Raw genomic sequence first — 26,377 nt, 5'->3', positions numbered from 1 at the left:
AGAGAGGGTGCAGGGTCAGATCATGCAGGCCTTCAAGGAGTTTGTAGGGACTTGGGCTTTTATGCCAAATGAGTCAGGGTTTTTGGAGGACTTTGAGCAGAGAAATGCCACGATCCAACATGTTTTTAAAGAACCACTCTTGCTTAGCTAACTGATTTTCAGTCTCTGCACTGATAAAATAGCAGTGTAGTGATTAAAATTTGAACAAAGTCCTAACGGATTTTACTGTTAAGTGGAAACTGATCACTCTTGGAAACACACACGAAAAAGATGACCCATGATTACACAAATGGGAGGGGTTAATGGGATAATTACCCTGCAGCTGACAGCTTTGATCTGGTAGGTGGTGAATTCAAGTACGATATTTATCAGAGCCAAATTGCCCAAGCTCTGATCTTAATGATATTCTAGGGTGTCCAGTGCTGGGAAACATAGAATGAACTTACTTTAAAAGAGTAAAATGATAATTTTAAATATTTTTAATCATATATTAAATAGTTACATTTTCAAATACAGTCATGTGCCACATGACATCATTTTGGTCCAAGATGGATCATATATATGATGATGGTCTCATGGTCTCATAAGATTATAATACCATGTTTTTACTACATCTTTTTCGTGTTTCAGTATGTCTAGATACACAAATACCACTGCGTTAGCATTGCCTACAGTATTCAGTACACTAATATGCTGTACAGGTTTGTGGTCTCGAATCCGTAGGCTATATCATATACTCTAGGTGTGCAGTAGTAAACTATTTCATCTAGGTTTATGTGGCTATATCCTATGATGTTTGCCTAAAGGAAAATCACCTAATGACACCTTTCTCAGAAGATATCTTTGTCATTAAGTGACAAATGACTGCAGTGTACTCAGTATGTTTTCAGATAGAGTATATCTGCAGCTAAAATGATGGGTGTAGTTGTTAATTAGAAAAAGCACAACAAATACACGCAAAAATGTCCAAGAAGTCTGGAAATAGAGAAAATAATATGTCTACCGCACTCTTCAACAGGTGAACCCATTGCTTTAAATTAGGAAGTACTTCCCTTGGGAAAGTGTCTAGAGATTAAAGAAGGATCTATTGACTACATTATTTTAAAATATAATTAGTGCTGAGTAAAAATTAGTTTATCCTGTTTTTTGTCTTTGTGGACATCGTGTACTAGGTTGACCAATATAAAATTGCCACCTTTGTAGTTTTAAAGTGGTCGAATATCAGTTAATTTATATGATACAATCTAATGTAAATATATAAACAGGCACATGGCTCAGATGTGGTCATTTTGATGCCACTATTAGAATGCAGGGTTGTCATTATGAAGCCTAAAAGATAATTATGAACTTTCTGTGTCTTTTCCATTGCCAGGTAATGTGTGCATCAGGCATTGTTATCCCATTCCTAGGCCTCGCTCCTTCCCTGAACCTGGGGAAATCTTAGGCAGGCCTGAGAGCTCCAGCAAGGTTGAGAGTTAGAATAGTACTTTGCAAGGAGGTTGCAGAAAGAGATGGGGGAGAGAGGAGCAAATGTCATAGTTGTCTCTCGCTCATGACATTTGGTTATAAAAAGTAATGCTTCTTATGAAGTTTTACATATAAGATGAAATGAGTGGACCAAGAAATTATAATACATTTTTTATCATCAAAGAGTTGCATCAACCAGGCTATAGCACAAAGTCTGATTTTCAGTACTGCCTCATGACAGTAAATACGTATTTTCTAGAATGGTGCTGTCCAGCAGAACTTTTGTGACAATGGAAATATTCAGTATCTGCCCTGTCTGAGGAAGTAGCCACTAGCTACACGTGGCTATTAGCACTTGAAATATGGCTGGTGCAACTGAGAAACTGAATTTTTAATTAATTGTAACTAATTTAAATTGGAAAAGCCACTTGTGACTAGTGGCCATCAAGTGAACACAGTTCTGGAAACTGGATAATTCAGATTTTTTACCCAGCACCTAGGGACTTGGAGATCCTGACTTCAGGGATATAATTATTTTTTAAAATAGGTCTTCTAGGCTGGGCACGGTGGGTCACGCCTGTAATCCCAGACCTTTGGGATGCCGAGGCAGGCAGATCACCTGAGGTCGGGAGTTTGAGAACAGCCTGGCCAACATGGTGAAAGCCTTTCTCTACTACAGAAATACAGAAATTAGCCAGGCATGATGTGGCGCATGCCTATAGTCCCAGCTACTCGGGAGGCTGAGGCACGAGAATTGTTTGAACCCGGGAGGTGGAGTTACAGTGAACTGACATTGCACCACTGCACTCCAGCCTGGGCTACAGAGAAAAAAAAAATACAGCTTCTAGTTTAGTGAAGAAAAGGGCAATTTGAGGGAGAGAAAAGGAACTGGGTTTTGTGTGAAAGGACAGAGAAGCCTGGTGATCAGAGAAGAAGATCCCATGGCACTTGACTGGGGCTGACATTCAGGAAGCCCCCTGGAAGAATCGTTTCAAAAGCAACTGCAGTCAAAACAGATTTTGAGAGCACTCTTAGACCCCAAAATGTATAGTTGTCTGCATGTAAGCGCTAAGGCTAATAAAAATCAGAAGACATTTGGAAGACATATCCTTGAATTGAAAAAAACAATAATTGAATATAGCAAATGCAAGTTCCCACTTGTTCAGCAATCTGTTTAACTTCTTATCAGAGTCATTGTTAATACTTCCTTTTGTTGTACATGCCAGTGCCTGGATATCTAATGTACAATTTCTTGTGCTGTTATTTCCACTTTCCTTTTCACCAGTATGACCAGTAAATACAGTAAGAAATAGACGCTATTGATACAGAGCCTGGATAGTCATTAATAACAGTAATGATAGTATCATATTGAGCGCTCACTATGTGTCTAAGCTTTTGACAGGTATTTGGAAGATAGGTAAGCATTCGATAAGTATTAGTTGCCTGTTGCTACATGGTGTCTTCACTCTAAGAGATACAATTTTTAATTGTGATGGAAATGTAGAGGGTCACTGGTGTTTATCCACACAGGAGCTATAACTAAGAACAGATGGAACAAATTCATACTTTTGGTAATGGGGAGAACTCCAGCAATCTTAGCTCTGAGACTTTGCAGAATACAGATCTAAAAGAGGATGGAACGAGTAAGGGAGGTAATACATCCAGTGGCAGAACAAACGCTGAAAAAAGCTAATAGCTGTGACCGAGTTGCCAGGGACCCCTTCTGGGACCAGGCACACATGGTTGCTAGTTGAAGAATCAAACAAAACAGTTGGAAACCAACAAAGGGTGGGGACAGTTGTGTTTAGTAGGTCAGGAGTCATATACCATACTGCACTAAAAGTATATAGCTAGTGCATACTGCCGCAAACCAGTGGTAGTAGAAAATTTGACTTCACATTCTTATCTTTTCATTGCATGAAAACTTTATTAGGCAAAAGTTACTTTTACGTTTTAAGCTGAAGACTAGAATAACTGCTATCACTAAACAGATAGAGTGGATACATAAACTATTTCATCATTCTTGCAGTTTTAAAAACATTTTCTCATCTCTCATTCTCCCACCCCATCCACCCCATTCCCCTAATATGAATTTTGTGCCATGGTTCCATTTTACAAAGGAACAGTACTAGCCCCTTGAGGACACTAGGAAATGATAACCTCACACCCTGCATTAGTAGAATTGAAAATCTGTTTTTCTGCCATTTATCCTTACAGTATAACTCTCCTCTTTCACATTCTCCAACTGATCTAGTGCTTAAAACAAATGGAGTCTCTCCAAAAGCACCAATAGACAAGGATAAAATTACACATACAGGCCGGGCGCGGTGGCTCAAGCCTGTAATCCCAGCACTTTGGGAGGCCGAGGCGGGCGGATCACGAGGTCAGGAGATCGAGACCATGATGAAACCCCGTCTCTACTAAAAATACAAAAAATTAGCCGGGCGCAGTGGCGGGCGCCTGTAGTCCCAGCTACTCGGGAGGCTGAGGCGGGAGAATGGCGTGAACCCGGGAGGCGGAGATTGCAGTGAGCCGAGATTGCGCCACTGCACTCCAGCCTGGGCTACAGAGCGAGACTCTGTCTCAAAAAAAAAAAAAAAAAAAAAAAAAATTACACATACAGAGTTTCCATATGAGAACATTAATGTAAAACTGGGCAGAGGGTCAGTTTCTTAGTCTTCGTTCTCTGAGAGAGTTTTGTGATGGATCAGAATGTAATTGCTCCCTCTTTCCCACCCCCAGGGAAAATATGTGTCTGCAAGAGCTTATTATGAGAGAGCCTTACAGCTGGTGCCAGACAGCAAACTGCTGAAGGAAAATCTTGCCAAATTGGATCGCCTAGAAAAACGATTACAAGAAGTTCGAGAAAAGGATCAAACATAGCACCGTCTGACCCAACCTCATAGGATAATGTGGTACCCCTGAAAGGGGAGTGATAGAAGCCTTGCTTTCACATCAGCAGGGGCACAACTAATGAGATTTTCTCTCATTCCAAGTTCAGGGTGACACATTTTGGGACATCTGCTGGTAGCCCAGTGCTGAAGGACTTGCTTTTCCATGAAGGAAGATGAAAACAGCAAACAAGGGCAAGAAGGTCTGAGAGGGAAGGAGAATGACATTTACACATTTTACAGATTTTTGTTTGGTTTAGCTCCAGATTTCTCTTGATATATCTCTGTGCTTTTGAGACCTGGAGATCTAATTCTGTTTAGACATTTTTTTGTCCCAGAAATACAGAAGCTTGAAATGTTATGAAGGCAGAGCTTCTATTCTTTATGGCATGAAATATTTCAAAAGAGGATAAATCCTCTGTGGGAAGCCATTTGGAAAATCCTACCAAGAATTGGCTTATTTAATTCTCCAGAACCAGAAATGAGTATCTAATAGCTTTTGTAGAACCTTCCAGAATATGTGGGGAAAAAGGGCTATTGCTAAGTGAGTTTTATCTAATATCCCCCTAAGAGTTTTACTAGTGCTTTTTTGAGGAATTAAAGGGAAGCTCCTGGAATTGTATATGGATATCTTTATCCCTAGGGGGAAATCAAGGAGCCAGGCACCCCTAATTCTTTATGGAAGTGTTTGAAACTATTTTAATTTTATTACAAATATTACTAGAGTAGTGGTTCTACTCTAAGATTTCAAAAGTGCATTTAAAATCATACATGTTCCCGCCTGCAAATATATTGTTATTTTGGTGGAGAAAAAATAGTATATTCTACATAAAAAATTAAAGATATTAACTGAGAGAAATGTCCTACTTTATTATCTTAATGTTCAGACATCATGAGATTTATTATTTTTTTGAAAAATATATTTAACCATTGAAGAACCTTTATGATGTGTTACAGAAATCTTCATAGATTCTAACTAGATGGAAAAAGAGCTCTATTTATTTGTGTTCCTAGGCTTAGTGAGAATTCTGGGCTTAGAACATCAATGATTAATACCTAGAATTCTTTGTTTTGAGAATATTATGGAGAATGCTCTAAAAATCTAGGGTAAAGATCTAAATTCAAATTTTAAATATATATTTATATTTAAGAGATAGGAAAGGCAAAGTTGAACTCACAATTTGACATTTATTTTTAGTGTTATTTATTTCATAACTTATAAAATATTTAATATATACATACACACTCTTCTTTTTTCTCTGTACAAAGTGGTTTTAATATCAGCTTTCAAAACTGATCTTATAAAATGTAAATCTAAATTGTAAAATAGTTAAGTTTTAACAGTCCCTGCCAAACTTTGTGTTGATTATTCACTTGCTAAAGAGATGTGAGGAATCAGCCTTCAGTGTTTTGGCAGTAGTATATTTTGGAAGTGAAGAAATTGGAACACCTGATTCTAATTTGGTCTTCATCATTAAAAACAAAAACAAAACACTCCAGGCAGTACTGTTCATAGTGCTGGGCCAGGTAGTACACAGACATAGTAGCCTAAAGGCTCACATAATCACATGCTCAGGCCAGGGCAGGGTGAAAATAGCCTTCTGCTTCTTTCAACCCAGTATCAGGAAGCACTACCCCAGTGTTATTATTTGTTTTGTCAAGGTAAGTCTAAATAAACAAGAAAAACTTCTTCGGAAGGCATGGCGAGGGGAGTATTTTAAATGAAAATGATTACAGAATTTGAATTAGCATGCATCTCTTTGTGTGCATCAGTAATAATGTATATATTACCACTACGACCGTTTGTTTCTAACAGTTTTTTCATGTTATATAACATAAATGTATCCACAACCTTAATTAAGATATGTTCTTCCCCCAAAATCATAGTCCTAGTGTCAAGAAACATACTCCAGTGTTTATTGTAAAATAACAACCCCACCCTCAAATTGAAAAAACATGAATGTCTAGGACTTTATTACAACTTTTCAGAATAATCTGTAATGAAAACTCATGCTTAAAAATTTAATGGAAAAGACTGAGCCCCAAATTTTGAACAGTTATTACGCCTTACTTGAAGTGCTAATAAAGGTAGGAGAGTACATTTGTTGGAATAACGGAAATGGTGATTTCAGCCTAGAAGTTTCTGAGGGTAAAGGATCACATGACCTTCAGGAAACTTTCTCTGCCTCCTGGGAGGTGCTTTCCTATCTCCCCCATTCTTCCCTACCCCGTTTCCCTTTTCTTCCCTCTCTTTTTCTCTCACCGTCACTCTGTCTACACACACTGGCATCTTTTGAACACTAAAAGTAAGCACTGTTTTTTAAAAAAGTAATTATTTGTTGGATCAGACACTTTTATCTCAAGTGAATACCTTCACTGAGATGTGGCCAATGCGAAAATTTCACAGTTAAAATAGTGCCTATAAGAAAATAGATCACATACTATTTTTCAAAGATATTAAGTGTGTTTTGTAACTATTTTCATTTGGTCCTTGTAACATGAAATAATACATGGAACTGAACCTTTATAATAAAAATGGAGTGCCCTGGTTCATCATAGAGGTGCATCTGGTTTGCCCTTAATGAAAGTATACTTGCTGTGTGGATTGATAGCACCTTCTTGAAATGGAGAAGCACAGCTGGCTTCATGGATGTGCAGTTTTTGCAGTCCCACAGGGCCATGCACGCAGAAGCACCCCGAGCTCTGTTTGATTTTTTCTTATTTATTTTTTTGAGACAGTTTCACTTTGTCTCACTTTGTCACCCAGGATGGAGTGCAGGGGCACAAACATGGCTCACTGTAGCCTCGGCCTCCCTGGCTGAAGGGATCCTCCCACCTCAGCCTCCCAAGTAGCCGAGACTACAGGCATGTGCCAGCATGTGCAGTTAATTTTTGTATTTTTTGTAGAGACAGGGTTTCACCATGTTGCCCAGGCTGGTCTCGAACTCCTGGGCTCAGGCAATCTGCCCACCTCGGCCTCCCAAAGTGCTGGGATTAAAGGCATAAGCCACCATGTCCAGCTGAAATTCTTAATAACTCTTAATAATTTTTGAGCAAGAGGTCCACACTTTCATTTTGCACTGGGTTCCCAAACAGGTCCTGGGTAGGAAAGAAAGTGGCTGAGGATAAAACAGGAGTTGCTTTGGCCTGGCTGAACATTTGAACCAATGATTGGTTTCATTTTATGATTGTGATCATAAATCACAATCTGAACAGATTTGCTCTTTTTTTCCAGCTACATTTAGAGTTCTTCATGTATATATCACCCCTCTTTTTCCAGTCCATCTAACCTCTCCTTTTTTTGTACCTAGAATCAGTTCTCCTTGCCTTCAAAATCCCTGATAAGTGTCCATTACTTTATGTATCCTTTGATATAGAAGCCACAAGAATGGCTTTAGCAGCTTATTTTAATCTTGTGAATTATTCATTCAGGATTTTTTAAACGATTCAGATGCTTTCAATCTGTTAACAGTATTTATAAAACATGTTTCAGTGATACAATATAGGTGAACTAAACCAAAGATGCAAATGCCTTGGAAGAAAAGAAATTTTATTATAGAGAATCCTGAGATTATATCCTTTTGGGTTGTTTAATTTGAAGCCTATCACAAAACAAAGAGAATTGTCGCACTTTAATTCCAACCTCCTACAGTACTTCACAACCCTTAGCATAAGATTCTGACATTTGTAATAGGTGGTACCTAGTTTGATGCAGGGTTTTGCAGCGGTTGTGCGAATGCCTCTGTGCAACGGCCTTTCAGTCAGACTAAATGAGAAAATCCAAACTGTCCTATCAAAACTGACCCACAATAACCGTAGTTTGAGGGGAAACAAAGCAAATGTGGGTTTCCCGTCGTCATTGTAAAACATTCCAGGTTCTCAGATTGATAGTTGACATCTGTTCCCTCACACATAGTGGCTCTCAACACGGGCTGCACTTTGGAATCACCTGAGGACCTTTCAGAATCTTCGGTTGAATCATCCTGGCTGTCCAGGTGATGATTCTAATGTGCAGCTAGGCTGGAGAACCGCTACAGGGCTGACACCTGTAATGGGAGTTTGTAACTTTTACAAAATAATAGATGTTTATAATCTTTTGCAATTTTTACTTTTAAACCTATACTAAAATGAGCCAAAGAAGTCTTAACAATGATTTATGGCACAATTGGTTGGTTAAGGCTATCATTCCATGATTACAAACAGGTGGTTATGTGGGGTGGTTTTTGCACTTGTGGCAATTGGACTACAATTTGGCCTTAAAATTACACAATTCCTGGTTCTCAGATGGAGAGGAATCGCCTTGAAATTTGCATGTACCAGACTAAGTGTCCAGTATATAGATGACTGATATTTTCGTGACTCATAGAAGGTGTCCATGGTATAGAGTTTATGCCTACATCTCTATCTTTATTTTGGGCACAAATGAGCTTTTGTTAATTATTTCTTTGTACTTGTTAGAATCTGTTTTTGAAAAAAAAAAAAAAAAAAAACCTTTGCTTTGTGGTGGATTCACCTTCTTAAAATAATAAATCTAGAGGATATTAGGAATGACATTCAAAACAAATATAGTGAGAGGTGATTTTTTAAAAATTTTTGTTCCTGGTTTCCAAATTACGTTTACTTTGATTTGATTATATGTTGGTATCTCCGAAATATAGGTTAACTTAGCTATTTAATTGGTATCTCTTGACATTTAAAAAGAATAAGTACCTGTCGAATCTTGCATTTAGGCTGCAGTTGAATAAGATAAAAGCTTAGGGTGCCAAAAAATAATATAGAGAAATATTATAACATTTTATGATTATTCTTGAAGTTTTTGATACAAAAGGAAAATATGTGGAATAGTTCTTCCGAAAAATATTATTTCCCTCAATATGTTATTTGTAGCCACATGAAGAGAACAGAAAATAACTGCAATCAAAAGTATGGTTTAATATCAATCAAAGTGGCACAACAGAATTGATAAGATCTTTATAACAATTGGCTCATATTAAAATATTGATTTTAATTGATCTTTTCAATTAAAATCTTTAGGGCCTGTAACTCATAAAATCAGCATCCACTACAATATATGGTCATTATTGGTTTGTAAGCATAGATCACCATTGACTCCCACCTGGAGAGACATGTCTGTTTCTAAAAATCCAGTAGTTTCTTTGCATTCTCAGTAGTACACATTGTATATATACATATGTATCAAATTTGGTAGTTTTCAATATGTGTGATGTCCTTTGGGGGTTATCTTGCTGGTCCGTAGGAGGGGTACACTAGCCCAAGAATCAAGACATCTGAGTTCTAGTTCTAGCTCTGCCACTGAAGAGCCACCTTACCTGGGGCAAGTTAGCCAGTGTCTCTCAGTCATGTTTACCACCCATGAAAGGGCTGGTCGGTTTGATGTTTCCATTAAGCTCAATGAGAAACTCTAATGGTTACTCTTGAATCTGGATTGAAAACCACCATGCAGCTGATGAGATAATTCATAAATGTTGCGCTTTTTTAAATGATACGACCGTAAAAGTGACTGAATTGCCCAAATGCTTGAACATGGCAGAGGTAGTTACTTTTATTTTACAGTCTGTGCACTTAAAAATTCCTACAGTGATTGTTACTCTACTGGGGAAAAAAGATGAGGTGAAACTTCCTCCCAAGGAATTAACATATCTGTAGAAGCCATAGCTTGCTTTTACAATGTGGAAATCATATGATTTGCTGTAATTCACGCAGATCCCTCCTTTTGTCAGGGGGAAATGATTTGCATCATGTTCTTTTTTCATAATGCTTTTACTTCCTGTTTGGATCAGTTGTATGTAAGTGTACATTTTTGTTACTTTGGCTGTGCCCATTAGAATTTATCTTCCATAAAGTATTTCTCCCATTGAGTCTAATGATGTATACTTTGCCTAGGTCTTTCCAAAATTAAATTTATGTAAATGTCTATTTTATATAAAATATGATTAAAATAAGTATGTCTGCTTTCAATCTCTCAAGTACTTCATGGTTAGTACCTACTGATATCCATGTCACCAGGAGTGTCTGTTTTAACAATGTTTTAAAAAGGACCATCTTCCTTCCTTCATTCATTCATTTACTCATTTCATTGCATTGTTCTGTGTGCTTCCTGTCCGCTCTCTTTCCCTTCCTCTGCACAGTGCCAATTCAGTACTTGCCCACTCCAGATCTGCTCCCCCATCGTGCTTAGATGCTGTCACCTCTCTCTTCACAGAGTAAATAAAAGGTAGAAAGCAGCTATCCCCCAATGCCCTGCACTTCATCTGTACATTTACCTGCACCTAATTCTATCCTTTCTTTTCTCCTGTTATCATAATGGAAGAAGAGGACCCTAGGTTCTGAATTTTGCCTCTTATGGAACTTCATTCCATGCCTTAACTTCTCCTTCATCTTTTAACTTCTTCCTTTTGCTGGCTCTTGTCAATTTGTCGGTTCTACTGTATCTTAAAGCACATACACAGGTAATCAACACCAAAACAATCTGAAAAAAAAAAATCCTCTATTTCATTTTATCTGTAGCTGCTATCACAGCTCCGTCTGTCCTTCACAGCCAAGCTTTTTGAATAGCAGATCACAGTTGTCCTATACTGGTGATGATGTCCAAATTGAAGACAGATTTGCTGTACATCACAAGTCACCACTTTCTGGGGGTAGCCCACTCCTCTCCTTGGTATCCTTTCCTTTTCTGAAGTTTTTTAAACATAAAAAGAGGATTCTTCCATTTGGATGTTTTAATATAACTGCAAACTCAATTTATATTTAAACCATTACTTTATTAGAAAATTTTAGTCTAAAACTAATGGCCTGCCTTTTTTTTGAGATGGAGTCCACTCTGTCGCCCAGGCTGGAGTGCAGTGGTGCGATCTTGGCTCACTACAACCTCCGCCTTCTAGGTTCAGGCGATTCTCATGCCTCAGCCTCCCGAGTAGCTGGGATTACAGGCATGTGCCACCACACCCAGCTAATTTTTTTATTTCTAGTAGAGACGGGATTTCACCATGTCGGCCAGGCTGGTCTCGAACTCTTGACCTCAAGGTGATCCGCCTGCCTCACCCTCCCAAAGTGCTGGGATTACAGGCGTGAGCCACTGTGCCTGGCCTATGGCCTGGCTATTAATGGTGTGTAATTCTTATTGAATGGCTCTTTTCCCACTTAATGGAAAGGCATTATTCTGTGACCATCCTGGCCAACACCGTGAAACCTCGTCTCTACTAAAAAAAAAAAAAAAAAAAAAAAAAAAAAAAATTAGTCAGGCGTGGTGGCGAGCACCTGTAGTCCCAGCTACTCAGGAGGCTGAGGCAGGAGGATGGTGTGAACCCAGGAGGCGGAGCTTGCAGTGAGCCAAGATAGTGCCACTGTACTCCAGCCTGGGCGACAGAGAGAGACTGTCTCCAAAAAAAAGACACTATAAAAGCATACATAATCGTAAAAATATTTGTAAGTTTTAAGTGAAAACTGAATTTCAAAATAGTATCAATAAATACTTCTTTTTTTTTTTCTTTTTTGAGATAGGGTCTTGCTCTGTCCCCCAAGCATAGTTTGCTGCTGCCTCAAACTACCAGTGATCCCCCCACTATATAAGAATAGGGTCTCAGTTGAAGCTGTGGGTTTTGAACTCTGGAAACAAAGGGAGTTGTTCTGTAACAGGAAATGAGACAGTGCCCCACCGCATGGAGATTCCCAGGTTTGAAACAAAGAAACCACAGAATATGCTGCAAAGCTGTGTGCCATGGGCAGAAGAGTGAAAGGGGACAGCACCTGTGAGCCTCACGGAAGGGCTGGCCATGGTTTGACCAACAACTTGAATATTGCTGGCCTGACCATTCTTTCACAGCACATGTTCACCTTCTAGTTCTTTCCCTTTTGTTTAGTAAAGGCTTTTTGGTGGGTTTCATTTTACCTCTTGCTAAAAAGAAAGAGGGCCTTGGGTCCATGTGGGGGCTCTGAGCTTTTACTGGAGAACGGTGTGGCCCTGGAGCTGGCATGGTGGTTTAAATGGTCACCCCTGTGTGATGACTACAGGGAGGAAAGTGGTGAGGGCCACTGTTCAGGTAGCCACACATCTGGACATTCCCTGGACAGTACTGAAGCCTGGAGGTTCAATGTTTTATTTTCACAGAAGAGCTGCTTACCTTAAGAGCATGCTGGACACTCCCTATAACCTAGACACCCATGCATGAAACCAGGGAGTCATCTACTCAAACTGTCATCCGAGGTGTCTTTCCTTGAAATAAATACTCCAAAGAAAATAGTGCTACTCTCAAGAACAGCACAGTCCCATAAAACTATTGGTGATGATGGAATGTTCTGTATTTGTGCTGTTCAACATGGTAGCCACTAGCCACAGAGGGTAAATGGACACATTTTGAAGATGCCACAGCGCCAGGCGTCATTCGCTTTTTTTAGTCTTTTCTTCAAATAGTGTCCATTTACCCTCTGCTCTGTCCTGCAGTCACAGAGGTCATTGTCCCCAGTAGACTGTCACTTGCTTGTACCTGTGCGTGCATTCTCTCCACCTTGACTGCCTTCTGTTTTCCCATCTACCTGCTCATCTCCCGCCTGCCCCCCTTAGTTTATGTACCCTCCTACCTCAAGAAGCTTTTATTTCTATTTTACATGAAAGTAAAATAGAGCACTCGAACGTAAAATCCTCCAACTGGCGCTGAAGGACTGGTGGCCAGGTTATTTGGTATATATAGAATGTCCACTTAGCCTTGCCCTAATTTTCTGACAAAATATAAGACCATTACAAATTCTGGCTTTATTTGTCTTCTAACTTTAGCCTTATTACAAAATAATATTCATGGGAAAAAAAGTGACATCTCACCAATAGATTAATTTTAATCATCTTAAATGATGGATCCTACAGCTTTTGGGCCATTCTGCTGAAATGGAGGGTGGTACTGCCACTCAGAAAGTGATGTCAGCTCAAGCCTGATCTTTCCCATTCACTCTTTGAAAGCTCTAGAGGGTCAAGGGCAACAAGCTTCTTAGAAGGGGCAGTATTGTACTAAGCTTCATGACCCTCCGCCTTTCAGAAGTCCTGTCTGTGTTTCGTGTGGGGGACCAGCTTCATTGCCCCTGAGCTTGGACCGCACTCCCCAGTCTGGGACAGAATTCGCAGGGCTAAGCCTTCCAGGCCACTGATTGGCTTGCTGTGGATCTGCTAGCAGGAACCTCTGCACACGTGTGAGCAACACTGTCGCCCCTTGGGCCACCTCGCGCCAGTCTCTAAGGCTGGGTGGCCGGGCGCTGTGATACCAGGGGTGACCAGAGAGCGGGAGCAGCTCACAATGATCAAATGATCGTGAAGAGGGACACCTGCGAACCCAGGCGCCACGGCAGGTGCTGCCCATAGGCACCGCAGGAGGGAATAAAGGGCGAGACCGTCCGGCTTCGCCACAGTTTTCTCAGCCTGCAGGGAGGGAGGACGTGCGAGGCCGATGCGTGGAGGCTATGGGCGTGCTGGCCAGTGCTGGTTTGTTGCTATTGCTGGTTATCGGCCACCCCAGAAGCCTAGGTGAGCCTAGGGCCCTGGGCACCAGGATTGTGGAGGAGGCTGAGCGTGCTGGAGAGGGAAGACTTCATTACTCCTTGCTTCAGGAAGTTGGGGTGGTATAGCCACACCTGAGGAATTTGGGAAGAAAGGGTGAGGGGGTGGTGCATGCTCAGATGTCCCCAAAGGAAGGTCTGGGCCAGATTCCCTTTCTGAAATTTTTTGGATTCTAGAGTTCGTTTGTAGGCACACCTGCTAATCATGTGTGTACTAGGGAGCCTCCTCCAAGGAAACCTAACCAAGTAGAAGTAACTTAAAGTCAAATGTCTCCCTTCCAGAGTGGTGTGTCATCATTCCTCAGTATCTGTTGTGTTGTTTTGTTTGTTTGTTTGAGACAGGGTCTGGCTCTGTCACCCAGGCTGGACTGCAGTGGTGCGATCACGGCTTCCTCAACCTCTAGGGCTCATGTGATCCTCCTGCCTCTGCCTCCTGAGTAGCTGGGACCACAGGCACACACCACCACGCTTGGCTAATTTTTACATTTTTTTGTAGAGATGGGGTCTTTTCATGTTGCCCATGGTTCTGAACTCCTGGGTTCAAATGATCAGCCCACCTGGGCCTCCCAAAGTGCTGGGATTACAGGCGGGAGCCACTGCATGTGGCTCCTGGTATCTGTAATACAACCTAAATTTGCATCTTCCCAGAGTAAACCCCAAGTCACCTACCAGAGGCAGCGCTGGCTCCTTCCTGCCCAGTGGTAACACAGGCCGAAAGGGAGCAGACAGGAGGCAAATTCTGGTCAACCCAAGTGACTGTGGGATATTCTGAAGAAAATATTGAGAGAAGAATGTGATAGTCTGCAGCTAAGTGCTATCAGAATGTCTGTGCCAGGCCAGGAAAATCCAAACAGGAAATCTTGGTAAAGTGAACTTTTACATAAGGCTCTATGTGTGCACACACACATGCTCTTCTACACAGGACTGAAGTGTGGAATTCGCATGGTCAACATGAAAAGTAAGGAACCTGCCGTGGGATCTAGATTCTTCGCTAGACTTAGTAGTTGGAGAAATTCAACAGTGACTGGACATCCATGGCAGGTCAGTACAACAAAGGCATTGATTTCTTAATGAGAAAACAGTGAAATATTTCCTTTGTTTCAAAAGCAAGAATCCATGTTGATATGTAGTTTTTTTCCTGACCCCCTCTAGCTCTCTACCAAAAAGTTTACTTCATAGGAACTATCTCACTATCCAATTTATGTCAGTATTTTAAGAATATTATGTCAGATTAGAAAAGTTGATCTCCAGTGTTTCCGATGGAGATACATCTGTGGGGAGACATATTAGCTGCATTTGTAACTTTCTTCTTGGGCAGGTCTCCCTAAAATCAGATGAGCACCACTTCTGTGGAGGAAGCTTGATTCGAGAAGATCGCGTTGTTACAGCAGCACACTGCCTGCACAACCTCAATGAGTAAGTTGTGGATTTCCATTACTTGTCAGGCCTTGATTCCTGGCTATGGGACTGGGAGATTTGTTGCCCTAAATAGCAGGTTCATTCTCAGTCCCTTTCTTAAGTTTGCCTCCCGGTGCACCCACCCACTGATCTTCCTGATTCCCAGAAATGTGTGTCTGTCCCAAGATTCCCAGTGCTTCCTGTTCTACTGAATTAAACAATCCCAGACATCATCTATAATTTATGGATTTAGTGCTTGGGTAGAGGTGGTGTTTACTTATTGTAATAAAGCATTAACAAGAAATGTTAAATGGATGCTCCAAAGTTTTAATCATCTGGGTTAAAATCGTTAGGAGGGAAAAAACTGCAGAAATTAAAAATATTTGACCAGATTAAAAGAGGGTACTAATAAGAGAGAAGAAGGAACGTTCTAGAAAGCAACTTTTATATCCTCTTACAAATGGCATAGCATGTGTGAACTATGGTTTGCATGTCAAAGAAGAAAAGGAGGCAATATTTAAATACTTGACTCAGAAAAATGGAAACATGACTGAAAACCATGACCTTTTCTAGATTAAAAAAATATGACCATTGGTAATACTCAATAATAAGGAAAACCTTCTTCAAAGACTTGGGGATGCTTAAAGGTACATTCATCACTTTTCATTTAATTACATCAAACCAAGAAGACTTGCGTAGGGGAAACAACTACTTATGAAACATTTTTCTTTGGTTTTAGGAAGCAACTGAAGAATATAACTGTGACTTCTGGGGAGTACAGCCTCTTTCAGAAGGATAAGCAAGAACAGAATATTCCTGTCACAAAAATTATTACCCATCCTGAATACAACAGCCGTGAATATATGAGTCCTGATATTGCACTGCTGTATCTAAAACACAAAGTCAAGTTTGGTGAGTATGGAGAGTTAGAATATTAAAAATGCAATGGAGGAAAACTGTTAATTATGCACAAGTAAACTTTAATGTCTATGTGGCTGTCTAGTAATAGAATAGCTAAGCTTTGTTTCTTTGTAAAATAATTTTGTTCAGTCTATAACCTATTGAAAAAATACTGTATAGGCTACATGTCCCAGCCACAAATTATTTATGCTTAATCTAACAATCAACATTTTTTCCCTTTCATTTCTTTCCATCGATACATATTAGAAGTACATATTTTCAGGGTACATGTGATAATTTGATACATTCATATAATCAAATCAGGGTAATTAGGATACCTATCACCTTAAATATTTATCTTTTTGTATATGCTAGGAACACTTGAATTATTTCTCTGATCTGTCAAACATCAGGTCTTCTAAGTGTGTATTTGTATCCATTAATCCACCCCACTTCATCCTCCCCTCCTCCCTACCCTTCCCTGCCTCTCATAACCACAGGTTTACTCTCTATCTTCATGAGATTCAGTATTTTAGCTCACACATGAGAGAGAATATGTGATATTTGTTTTTCTGTGCTTGGCTTATTTCACTTAATATCCATGTTCAGTTTCATCTGTGTTGTTACAAATGACAAGATTTCATTCTTTTTATGGCTGAATAATATTCCATTGTGTATATATACTACACTTTCTTTATTCATTCATCCAATGATGAACAACTTAGGTTAAGTCCGTATTTTGGCCAATCAGGATTTTAAGGACTCCTGTGTCTTGGCTGAGCTACATTCTAACTACCTACCTATATTAATCCCTAACCAAAAAGCTTGGAACATTTGAAAATATTTTCAGAGACTTCTTTCTGTCATTACTGTGAACAAGATATCCAACACTCTCTCAATACAGGTAATATAAACATTCTGGGTAAAATACTAAAAGCCCCCCCCCTTTTTTTTTAAATGCAAGAAAAGGAAGTGTTAAGTGGCCCATAACAAAGCACAAGTCCAGAGTAGTTAGCCAGGCCACTGCCCTTAAGGGATCAAACTGAGCTTTAAGATCCTAGAGATTGACCTGGCCATGAGAGGAGCCATAAAGAACCTGGAACTCTCTGAAAGGTGATGCTTTGAAAGATAGCGAGAGGGAGTTGTGCATGTTATACTACGTAAAGTGAGGGAATAAGGACACTTGCTTGTCTCAACGTTGGCTCTGGACAGAGGGTTCTCAGAAGAATCTGTAATCATGAGCCAGGCCTCACTCAGGTTTGATGCTGGAATTGACATCACCTGTGTGGCACAAAAACTCCAAGGCAAAATTTTAAAGTGGTTCCAGGTGAGTAATCAGCCTCTGGCAGAAGCAAAAATAAATTCTCTCTGAGAGAATGAAATTTAAATCCCAGGTTTAATATATTCCCATAAAGTTTTAATGAATTCGAGCACAGAAACATGCAGAGAAATTTGACATCAAAGATAGTCTGAAGCATTAACAATCAGAATCAGACCTTCAAAGGTTACAAATTTCAAGATAGAGAATAGAAAATGAGTATATTAAAGTTTAAAGCAGTGAAAGTGTATTGAAAATGATTGAACCACAAGAAACTATTAGATGGAAGGGAAATTTGAAAATAAGCCAGTAAAACATGAAAATATAAAAATATAATTGGAATTAGAAACTCAATAGAATATTTATCTACCAGATTAGATTAGGTGTATGGAACTAGATCACCTGAAATAATTACCCAGAGAAGATAGTGAGGATAAGAGACAGAGAAGATATAGTAAACATCCAATTTGAAGTTTAGAAAGAGTATGGATATTGGTGGAGAGAGACTGTAATTTAAGAGAAAGTGGCTGAGGATTGATCATAATTGATATCCAAATCTTTAGATTTAAAAAGCTTAGTAACTCCAACTATGATACAAAAAATAATTATATATCTAGACATGTGCTGAAAACGTAGCACACTGAAAGAATGGACCCCAAAAGAATCTAGAAGGAAAAAGACACATTACCAAAAACGGAATGTTATTGACTTCTCAACAGCAGTAAGTTAATGCCAGAAGACAGTAGGCGATCAAAATACTGAAAATAACTCGAAGTGTATATAAGAGGAAACTATTGCCCCATTTTTTCTTTCCTTTATAGAAAACCTCTATTAAAAGCCATCTATTCTAGTTATGTCAATTTCGTTTCCTCAATTCTCATAGCTGGATGTATTAGGTTAAGATGTCTGTTCCACATTTAAGTGGATCAGACTTTCACTCCACTGTTCCATAAATTTGGTCTTGTCACAGTCACTAATGACCTCTATGTTGCTAAATTCAAAGTAACTTCTCAATTCCCATCTTTCTGGGTAAGAGTTTTTAGCAGAATTGCTCATATGTTCTTGGAAATATTTTCTTCACTTGAATTCCAGGAATCCATTAGTTATTCTCCTACCCTATTGTACCCTTTCTTAGTCTTCTATGATGATTCTTCCTCTTCTCCTTGACTTCACATTGTTGGAGTGCCCCAGGCTCAGCCCTGGGCATCTTATTCTCTAGTTGTGCTCATTCTCTTAGTGACCTCATCCAGGATCAATAATTTAAACATCAAAATCTAAAAAACTCTGGATTCATCCTTGATTCTTCTTTCACGGACACTGTACATCCCAATGAGTCAGAAAATCCTGTTGCTTCTGCCTCACTCACTTCACACTTTTGCCATCTTGTTCCAGGCAATACTACCATCATGTCTTGCCTGGGTTAATTTTAATGGTCTCTGAAATTTTCTCAAGCTGCTTCTTCTGTCTTCCTAATGTTTGTTTAACCCAGTGGCCAGAATAATAGTTTTTAATACGTAAATCAGGTTATGTCACCCTATTCAAACCACTTCAATGGTTCTCCATTACATTTAGATGAAAATCAATGTCATTATTATCTAACGTACCCTCTTTTCTAGTCCTATATCTAAACTCTGATTTGTTTTTTTTTTTTAATGAAACTTACTTAATCTGCTCCAATCATCCTGGCCTCCCACTGTCCCCTAAACATATATGCATGATCCTGTAGCAAGGATTGTTTCTTCATCAAATGACTTCCACCCAGATAACTACATGATTCCTTTCCTCAGCTTCAAGACTTTGCTCAGATGTCACCTGCTCAATGAGACTTTCCATGACCATCATATTTAAAATGACATCTCCCATGCCATTCTCCCTAATCTCCACTTATCTCCTTTATCCTATTATTTTTCCATAGCATGTATTTACCACTGAACAATGTATTAAATTTGCTGTTTGTTTCTTCTCCCCTCACCCAACACACAAACACAAATATACACACTCATGTAGGTTCTACCAAGACAGAGATATTTTTCTTTCTGTTCATTCGTTGAGATCTAAAAGAGTGCTTGCCACATTTGATCATCTTGTTCTACTGTCTTCTAACATTCGCTTACTGCTGTTGAGAAATCAATAACATTCCATTTTTGGTAATATGTTTTTTTCCTTCTAGATTTTTTTGAGATCCATTCTTTGTTTTTAGTGTGCTGCATTTTCAGCAATGTCTAGATACAAAATTATTTTTTGTATCATAGTTGGAGTTACTGGGCTTTTTTCTAAAGATTTGGATATCAATTGTGATCAGTCCTCAGCCACTTTCTCTTGAATTACAGTCTCTTCCCACCATTATCCATATTTTTTCTAAACTTCCCAGGTTCTTTACAGCTCCTCTCATGGCCAGTTAAATTTCTAGGATCTTAAAGATCAATTCAATCTCTCAAAGGCAGTGGCCTGGCTAATTCCTCTGGATTTGTGCTCAATAACTGTCAAATGAAAAACTACCCTTTCAAAACAAAGGCATAGTGTAAAATGTTAGTAGATTAGGGGGTTCATGGTGATGTGCAGAACAATTAGCCTTATGTTTTTCCTTGTTTTACTTCTTCTGCATTTCTCAAAATTTCTATAAATACAAAACAGTTTTATATGGAGGGGCCAAAACTTAAAATATGTCACCATTACATTTAGGAAGAAAGTGTAGAAGCCATGAAATCAAGAGATTTCACTTTTCCAAATATATTCAACATGACGTATGTATCCATGAACCTCATGCCTTTGTTGTTGTTTTCTCAGGAAGTGCTGTTCAGCCAATCTGTCTTCCTGACAGTGATGATAAAGTTGAACCAGGAATTCTTTGCTTGTCCAGTGGATGGGGCAAGATTTCCAAAAGTAAGAGACACCAAAATGACTTAATACTTCTTCCACGTCTCTGTATGTCCAGGGGAAGCAGAAATAATTTTGTTGACCATGAGTAGTACATTTATCATTTTTTATCACTGATTTCTGACACAACAAAGATTTCTGGTAGTCCTCAGCATTGAAAGGCTCATATTTTTAAAAAGTCTATTCATATCACTCCTGCTGCTGCCAATTTGGTTAGGTATAGCAGATAAAGGAAGCTGGATAGAGCTGTGATAGATGAGGAGGAATAAGGCAAAAGGGTGATCAGGAAATAGCAACAATAGTTAAGCTTCTTTGTCTTTAATATTGTGATTTTTTTAAAAAGTCAGACTCAGAAACAAAAAGTAGAAGGGTGATTACCGGGGATTTGAGAGTGAGAGAAATGGGAAGATGTGGTTCAAAGGGTGTAAATGTGGAACTGTATGACAAGTAAGTTCTGGAAATCCAATATACTGCATGGGAACTATAGTTAATATATTGAATACTTGAAATTCTCCAAGAGAGTAAATGTTAAGTATTCTCACTACAAAAAAGTTAACTCTGTGAGGTGATGTAATGTTAATTAGCATGATTATGGTAATCATTTTACAATGTATACATTATTAAAACATTACTTTGTACTCCTTGAATAAATACAATTTTTATTTGTCAACTATACCTCAAAGCTTGACAACAATACATTGTGATCTTTAATTTATTTTTATTTATTTATTTATTTTTTTTGAGACAGAGTCTCGCTCTCTCACCCAGGCTGGAGTGCAGTGGCGCGATCTCGGCTCACTGCAAGCTCCGCCTCCCGGGTTCAAGCCATTCTCCTGCCTCAGCCTCTCTGAGTAGCTGGGACTACAGGCGCCCGCCACCACGCCCAGCTAATTGTTTGTATTTTTAGTAGAGACGGGGTTTCACCGTGGTCTCGATCTCCTGACGTTGTGATCCACCCGCCTCGGCCTCCCAAAGTGCTGGGATTACAAGCGTGAGCCACCGCCCGGCTGATTTTTTATTTTATAAAGAATTTTAGGCAGGGCGCAGTGACTCACGCCTGTAATCTTAGCACTTTGGGAAGCCAAGGCAGGAGGATGGGAGCCCAGCAGTTCCAGACCAGCCTGGATAACATAGGAAGACCTTGTCGCCACAAAAAAAAAAAAAAAAAAATTAAAAAATTAGCAAATCACGGTGGCATGCCTGTAGTCCCAGCTACTTGGGAAACTGAGGTGAGAGAATCACTTGCTCCCAGGAGGTTGAGGCTACAGTGACCCTTGATTGTACCATTGCACTCCAGCCTGAGTGACAGAGGGACACCTTGTCTCAAAAAAAATCATTTTGTCAAAGGCCTTTTCTGCATCTATTGAGATAATCATGTGGTTTTTGTCTTTGGTTCTGTTTATATGCTGGATTACAGTTATTGATTTGCGTATGTTGAACCAGCCTTGCATCCCAGGGATGGAGCCCACTTGATCCTGGTGGATAAGCTTTTTGATGTGCTGCTGGATGCGGTTTGCCAGTATTTTATTGAGGATTTTTGCATCAGTGCTTATCAAGGATATTGGTCTAAAATTCTCTTTTTTGGTTGTGTCTCTCCGTGGGTTTGGTATCAGGATGATGCTGGCCTCATAAAATGAGTTAGGGAGGATTCCCCCTTTTTCCATTGATTGGAATAGTTTCAGAAGGAATGGTACCAGCTCCTCCTTGTACCTCTGGTAGAATTCGGCTGTGAATCCATCTGGTCCTGGACTTTTTTTGGTTGGTAAGCTATTGATTATTGCCTCAATTTCAGAGCCTGTTATTGGTCTATTCAGAGATTCAACTTCTTCCTGGTTTAGTCTTGGGAGGGTGTATGTGTCCAGGAATTTATCCATTTCTTCTAGATTTTCTAGTTTATTTGCGTAGAAGTGTTTATAGTATTCTCTGATGGTAGTTTGTATTTCTGTGGGATCAGTGGTGATATCCCCTTTATCATTTTTTATTGCATCTGATTGTTTTCTCTTTTCTTCTTTGTTAGTCTTGCTAGCGGTCTATCAATTTTGTTGATCTTTTCAAAAAACCAGCTCCTGGATTCATTAATTTTTTGAAGGGTTTTTTGTGTCTCTGTTTCCTTCAGTTCTGCTCTGATCTTAGTTATTTCTTGCCTTCCACTAGCTTTTATTCAACAACCCTCCATGCCAAAAACTCTCAATAAATTAGGTATTGATGGGACGTATCTCAAAATAATAACAGCTATCTATGACAAACCCACAGCCAATATCATACTGAATGGGCAGAAACTGGAAGCATTCCCTTTGAAAACTGGCACAAGACAGGGATGCCAGCTCTCACCACTCCTATTCAACATAGTGTTGGAAGTTCTGGCCAGGGCAATTAGGCAGGAGAAGGAAATAAAGGGTATTCAATTAGGAAAAGAGGAAGTCAAATTGTCCCTGTTTGCAGATCACATGATTGTATATCTAGAAAACCCAATCATCTCAGCCCAAAATCTCCTTAAGCTGATAAGCAACTTCAGCAAAGTCTCAGGATACAAAATCAATGTACAAAAATCACAAGCATTCTTATACACCAATAACACACAAACAGAGAGCCAAATCATGAGTGAACTCCCATTCACAATTGCTTCAAAGAGAATAAAATACCTAGGAATCCAACTTACAAGGGATGTGAAGGACCTCTTCAAGGAGAACTACAAACCACTGCTCAATGAAATAAAAGAGGATACAAACAAATGGAAGAACATTCCATGCTCATGGGTTGGAAGAATCAATATCGTGAGAATGGCCAAATTGCCCAAGGTAATTTATAGATTCAGTGCCATCCCCATCAAGCTACCAATGACTTTCTTCACAGAATTGGAAAAAACTACTTTAATGTTCATATGGAACCAAAAAAGAGCCCGCATCGCTAAGTCAATCCTAAGCCAAAAGAACAAAGCTGGAGGCATCACGCTACCTGACTTCAAACTATACTGCAAGGCCACAGTAACCAAAACAGCATGGTACTGGTACCAAAACAGACATATAGACCAATGGAACAGAACAGAGCCCTCAGAAATAATGCCACATATCTACAACTATCTGATCTTTGACAAACCTGACAAAAACAAGCAATGGGGAAAGGATTCCCTATTTAATAAATGGTGCTGGGAAAACTGGCTAGCCATACGTAGAAAGCTGAAACTGGATCCCTTCCGTACACCTTATACAAAAATTAATTCAAGATGGATTAAAGACTTAAATGTTGGACCTAAAACCATAAAAACCCTAGAAGAAAACCTAGGCAATACCATTCAGGACATAGGCATGGGCAAGGACTTCATGTCTAAAACACCAAAAACAATGGCAAAATTGACAAATGGGATCTAATTAAACTAAAGAGCTTCTGCACAGCAAAAGAAACTATCATCAGAGTGAACAGGCAACCTACAGAATGGGAGAAAATTTTTTCAACCTACTCATCTGACAAAGGACTAATACCCAGAATCTACAATGAACACAAATTTTCAAGAAAAACACAACCCCATCAACAAGTGGGCAAAGGGTATGAACAGACACTTCTCAAAAGAAGACATTTATGCAGCCAAAAAAACACATGAAAAAATGCTCATCATCACTGGTCATCAGAGAAATGCAAATCAAAACCACAATGAGATACCATCTCACACCAGTTAGAATGGCGAGCATTAAAAAGTCAGGAAACAACAGGTGCTGGAGAGGATGTGGAGAAATAGGAACACTTTGACACTGTTGGTGGGACTGTAAACTAGTTCAACCATTGTGGAAGTCAGTGTGGCGATTCCTCAGCGATCTAGAACTAGAAATACCATTTGACCCAGCCAGCCATCCCATTACTGTGTATATACCCAAAGGACTATAAATCATGCTGCTATAAAGACACATGCACACGTATGTTTATTGTGGCACTATTCACAATAGCAAAGACTCGGAACCAACCCAAATGTCCAACAACGATAGACTGTATTAAGAAAATGTGGCACATATACACCATGCAATACTATGCAGCCATAACAAATGATGAGTTCATGTCCTTTGTAGGGATATGGATGAAACTGGAAACCATCATTCTCAGCAAACTATCGCAAGGATGAAAAACCAAACACCGCATGTTCTCACTCGTAGGTGGGAATTGAAGAATGAGAACACATGGACACAGGAAGGGGAACATCACACTCCGGGGACTGTTGTGGGGTGGGGGTAGTGGGGAGGGACAGCATTAGGAGATATACCTAATGCTAAATGACGAGTTAATGGGTGCAGCACACCAACATGGCACATGTATACATATGTAACAAACCTGCACATTGTGCACATGTACCCTAAAACTTAAAGTATAATAATAATAAAATAAAATAAATCATTTTTATAAAACATTGCTATATTGACCAAAGTTTTCCTCTCTTGGGGAAACATTTAAGCATTTGTTTAGAGCAGCCACAATTGTACGATTGCCTATGTTACCTTAAAAATCTGCTGAACTTTTTAAAAATGTCCTCTGCCACATATCTGATTTTTAGAAGTGAATATGATTCACATCTAAAAACAATTACTTCTACATGTGGTTAAAAATCTGTTTGAAATAGTTCCAAACTTGTAGACTTCTCATTAATTTGTTTCCATGAGGATATTGTGTACTAACTTATCTGTCCTCTCTCTACAGCATCAGAATATTCAAATGTCCTACAAGAAATGGAACTTCCCATTATGGATGACAGAACGTGTAATACTGTGCTCAAGAGCATGAACCTCCCTCCCCTGGGAAGGACCATGCTGTGTGCCGGCTTCCCTGATGGGGGAATGGACACCTGCCAGGTACAAAAGTGTAAACCAGCCTAGCTGTTCAGTAACATGTGGGTGAAAGTAGATTCTGCCTTTCCCCAAAAGAAGCTCATGTTTCTTCTGTTACTGTGTTAAAATTCTTTTTCCTTTCATCTTTTCATCTGATTTCTATTGAAAAAGTGTACTTGACCTGAGCAGAAAGAATTATTTCCTGTCTCCACGTCCATTCCTACCCCTACACTTCTTTTATTTTGGTGGGTTGGCAAAAGGGGTTAGTTTCAACATGTGCAACCTAATGGAATCAAGCAAGATGACCACTTTCACAATCTTATTAGGTCTAGCTATGAATTCTTCACTTCACATATTGTTAAGCATGTGGATTTTTTCCTTTGGTACAGAATATATTTGCACAAAGTTTGACTGAAGATACATAGCTTTAGTCACTGTTGTGTAAGAGATATTGGGAATGACCACAATCTCCCAACACTGACACAACTTCACAATGAATACCAATCTTCACAAGATATTTAGAGGGGACAAGGAGACCAATTTGTGAATCACATGAGCTTTAAGTTTTAGATAGGTCTTCCAAGTAAATTATCTTCTCCTTTAAGATGGAGCAGTAAGGAGTCATTATTCTTTGCCAAAAAGCAGCTTGAAAATGTTGAGGGAAGCTCTCTGAAATTATCTGTTGGAAGGATTTTTGAGTTTTTCTTCGAGGCGATGACAGGAGTTTGGGAGGGAGGGACGAGATTGAAACTTACACTTATACCACTTTCTAAATTGGAAAACAGGCTAAAGGTGCTTTTTCCTATCTGCATTAATTACAGGCAATCCTTTTTTGGATGAAGCCCTCTACACCTTTTGAGAAGAGTTTAATCTGACACAATGTTGTCTGAAACATAGTCTTAAAGCAGCATAGATTCTGGAATGTTATTGAAGATGCAATCCTAAAATCTTGGGTTCTTTATTCTGTAGCATAAGAGCCAAAGTGGTCCTTTCCTTTTTTTTTGTTTTTGTTTTTGTTTTTTTTGAGATGGAGTCTCACTCTCTTGCCCAGACTGGAGTGTGCAATGACGCAATCTTGGCTCACGGCAACCTCTGCCTCCCAGGTTCAAGTGATTCTCCTGCCTCGGCCTCCTGAGTAGTTGGGATTATAGGCACCC

At 39.3% G+C, this 26,377-nt stretch overlaps 2 protein-coding genes across 7 annotated transcripts in view; both read left to right on the top strand.

Moving 5' to 3' along the window:
- Nucleotides 1-10,337, top strand: part of TMTC1 (transmembrane O-mannosyltransferase targeting cadherins 1) — a 282,362-nt gene extending 272,025 nt beyond the window's left edge. For all 6 annotated transcript variants that reach the window (XM_055280247.2, XM_055280243.2, XM_055280245.2 and 3 more), the window contains one exon: nt 4,210-10,337. In XM_055280247.2, the coding sequence (XP_055136222.1) occupies nt 4,210-4,350 (141 nt within the window). In that variant the 3' untranslated portion in view covers nt 4,351-10,337. The remainder of the gene's footprint in view (nt 1-4,209) is intronic.
- Nucleotides 10,338-10,844: 507 nt separating this feature from the next.
- Nucleotides 10,845-26,377, top strand: part of OVCH1 (ovochymase 1) — a 99,618-nt gene continuing 84,085 nt past the window's right edge. The window contains exons 1-6 of the mRNA XM_063640334.1: nt 10,845-13,887; nt 14,842-14,960; nt 15,238-15,335; nt 16,057-16,229; nt 20,323-20,418; nt 25,093-25,244. Of these exons, the coding sequence (XP_063496404.1) occupies nt 13,824-13,887; nt 14,842-14,960; nt 15,238-15,335; nt 16,057-16,229; nt 20,323-20,418; nt 25,093-25,244 (702 nt within the window). The 5' untranslated portion in view covers nt 10,845-13,823. The remainder of the gene's footprint in view (nt 13,888-14,841; nt 14,961-15,237; nt 15,336-16,056; nt 16,230-20,322; nt 20,419-25,092; nt 25,245-26,377) is intronic.

This window comes from Symphalangus syndactylus, chromosome 5 (genome assembly GCF_028878055.3).
Source record: "Symphalangus syndactylus isolate Jambi chromosome 5, NHGRI_mSymSyn1-v2.1_pri, whole genome shotgun sequence".
Classification (NCBI taxonomy): domain Eukaryota; kingdom Metazoa; phylum Chordata; class Mammalia; order Primates; family Hylobatidae; genus Symphalangus; species Symphalangus syndactylus.
The sequence above is the reverse complement of the archived record's forward strand: the minus strand, read 5'-3'. Positions and strand labels throughout refer to the sequence as shown.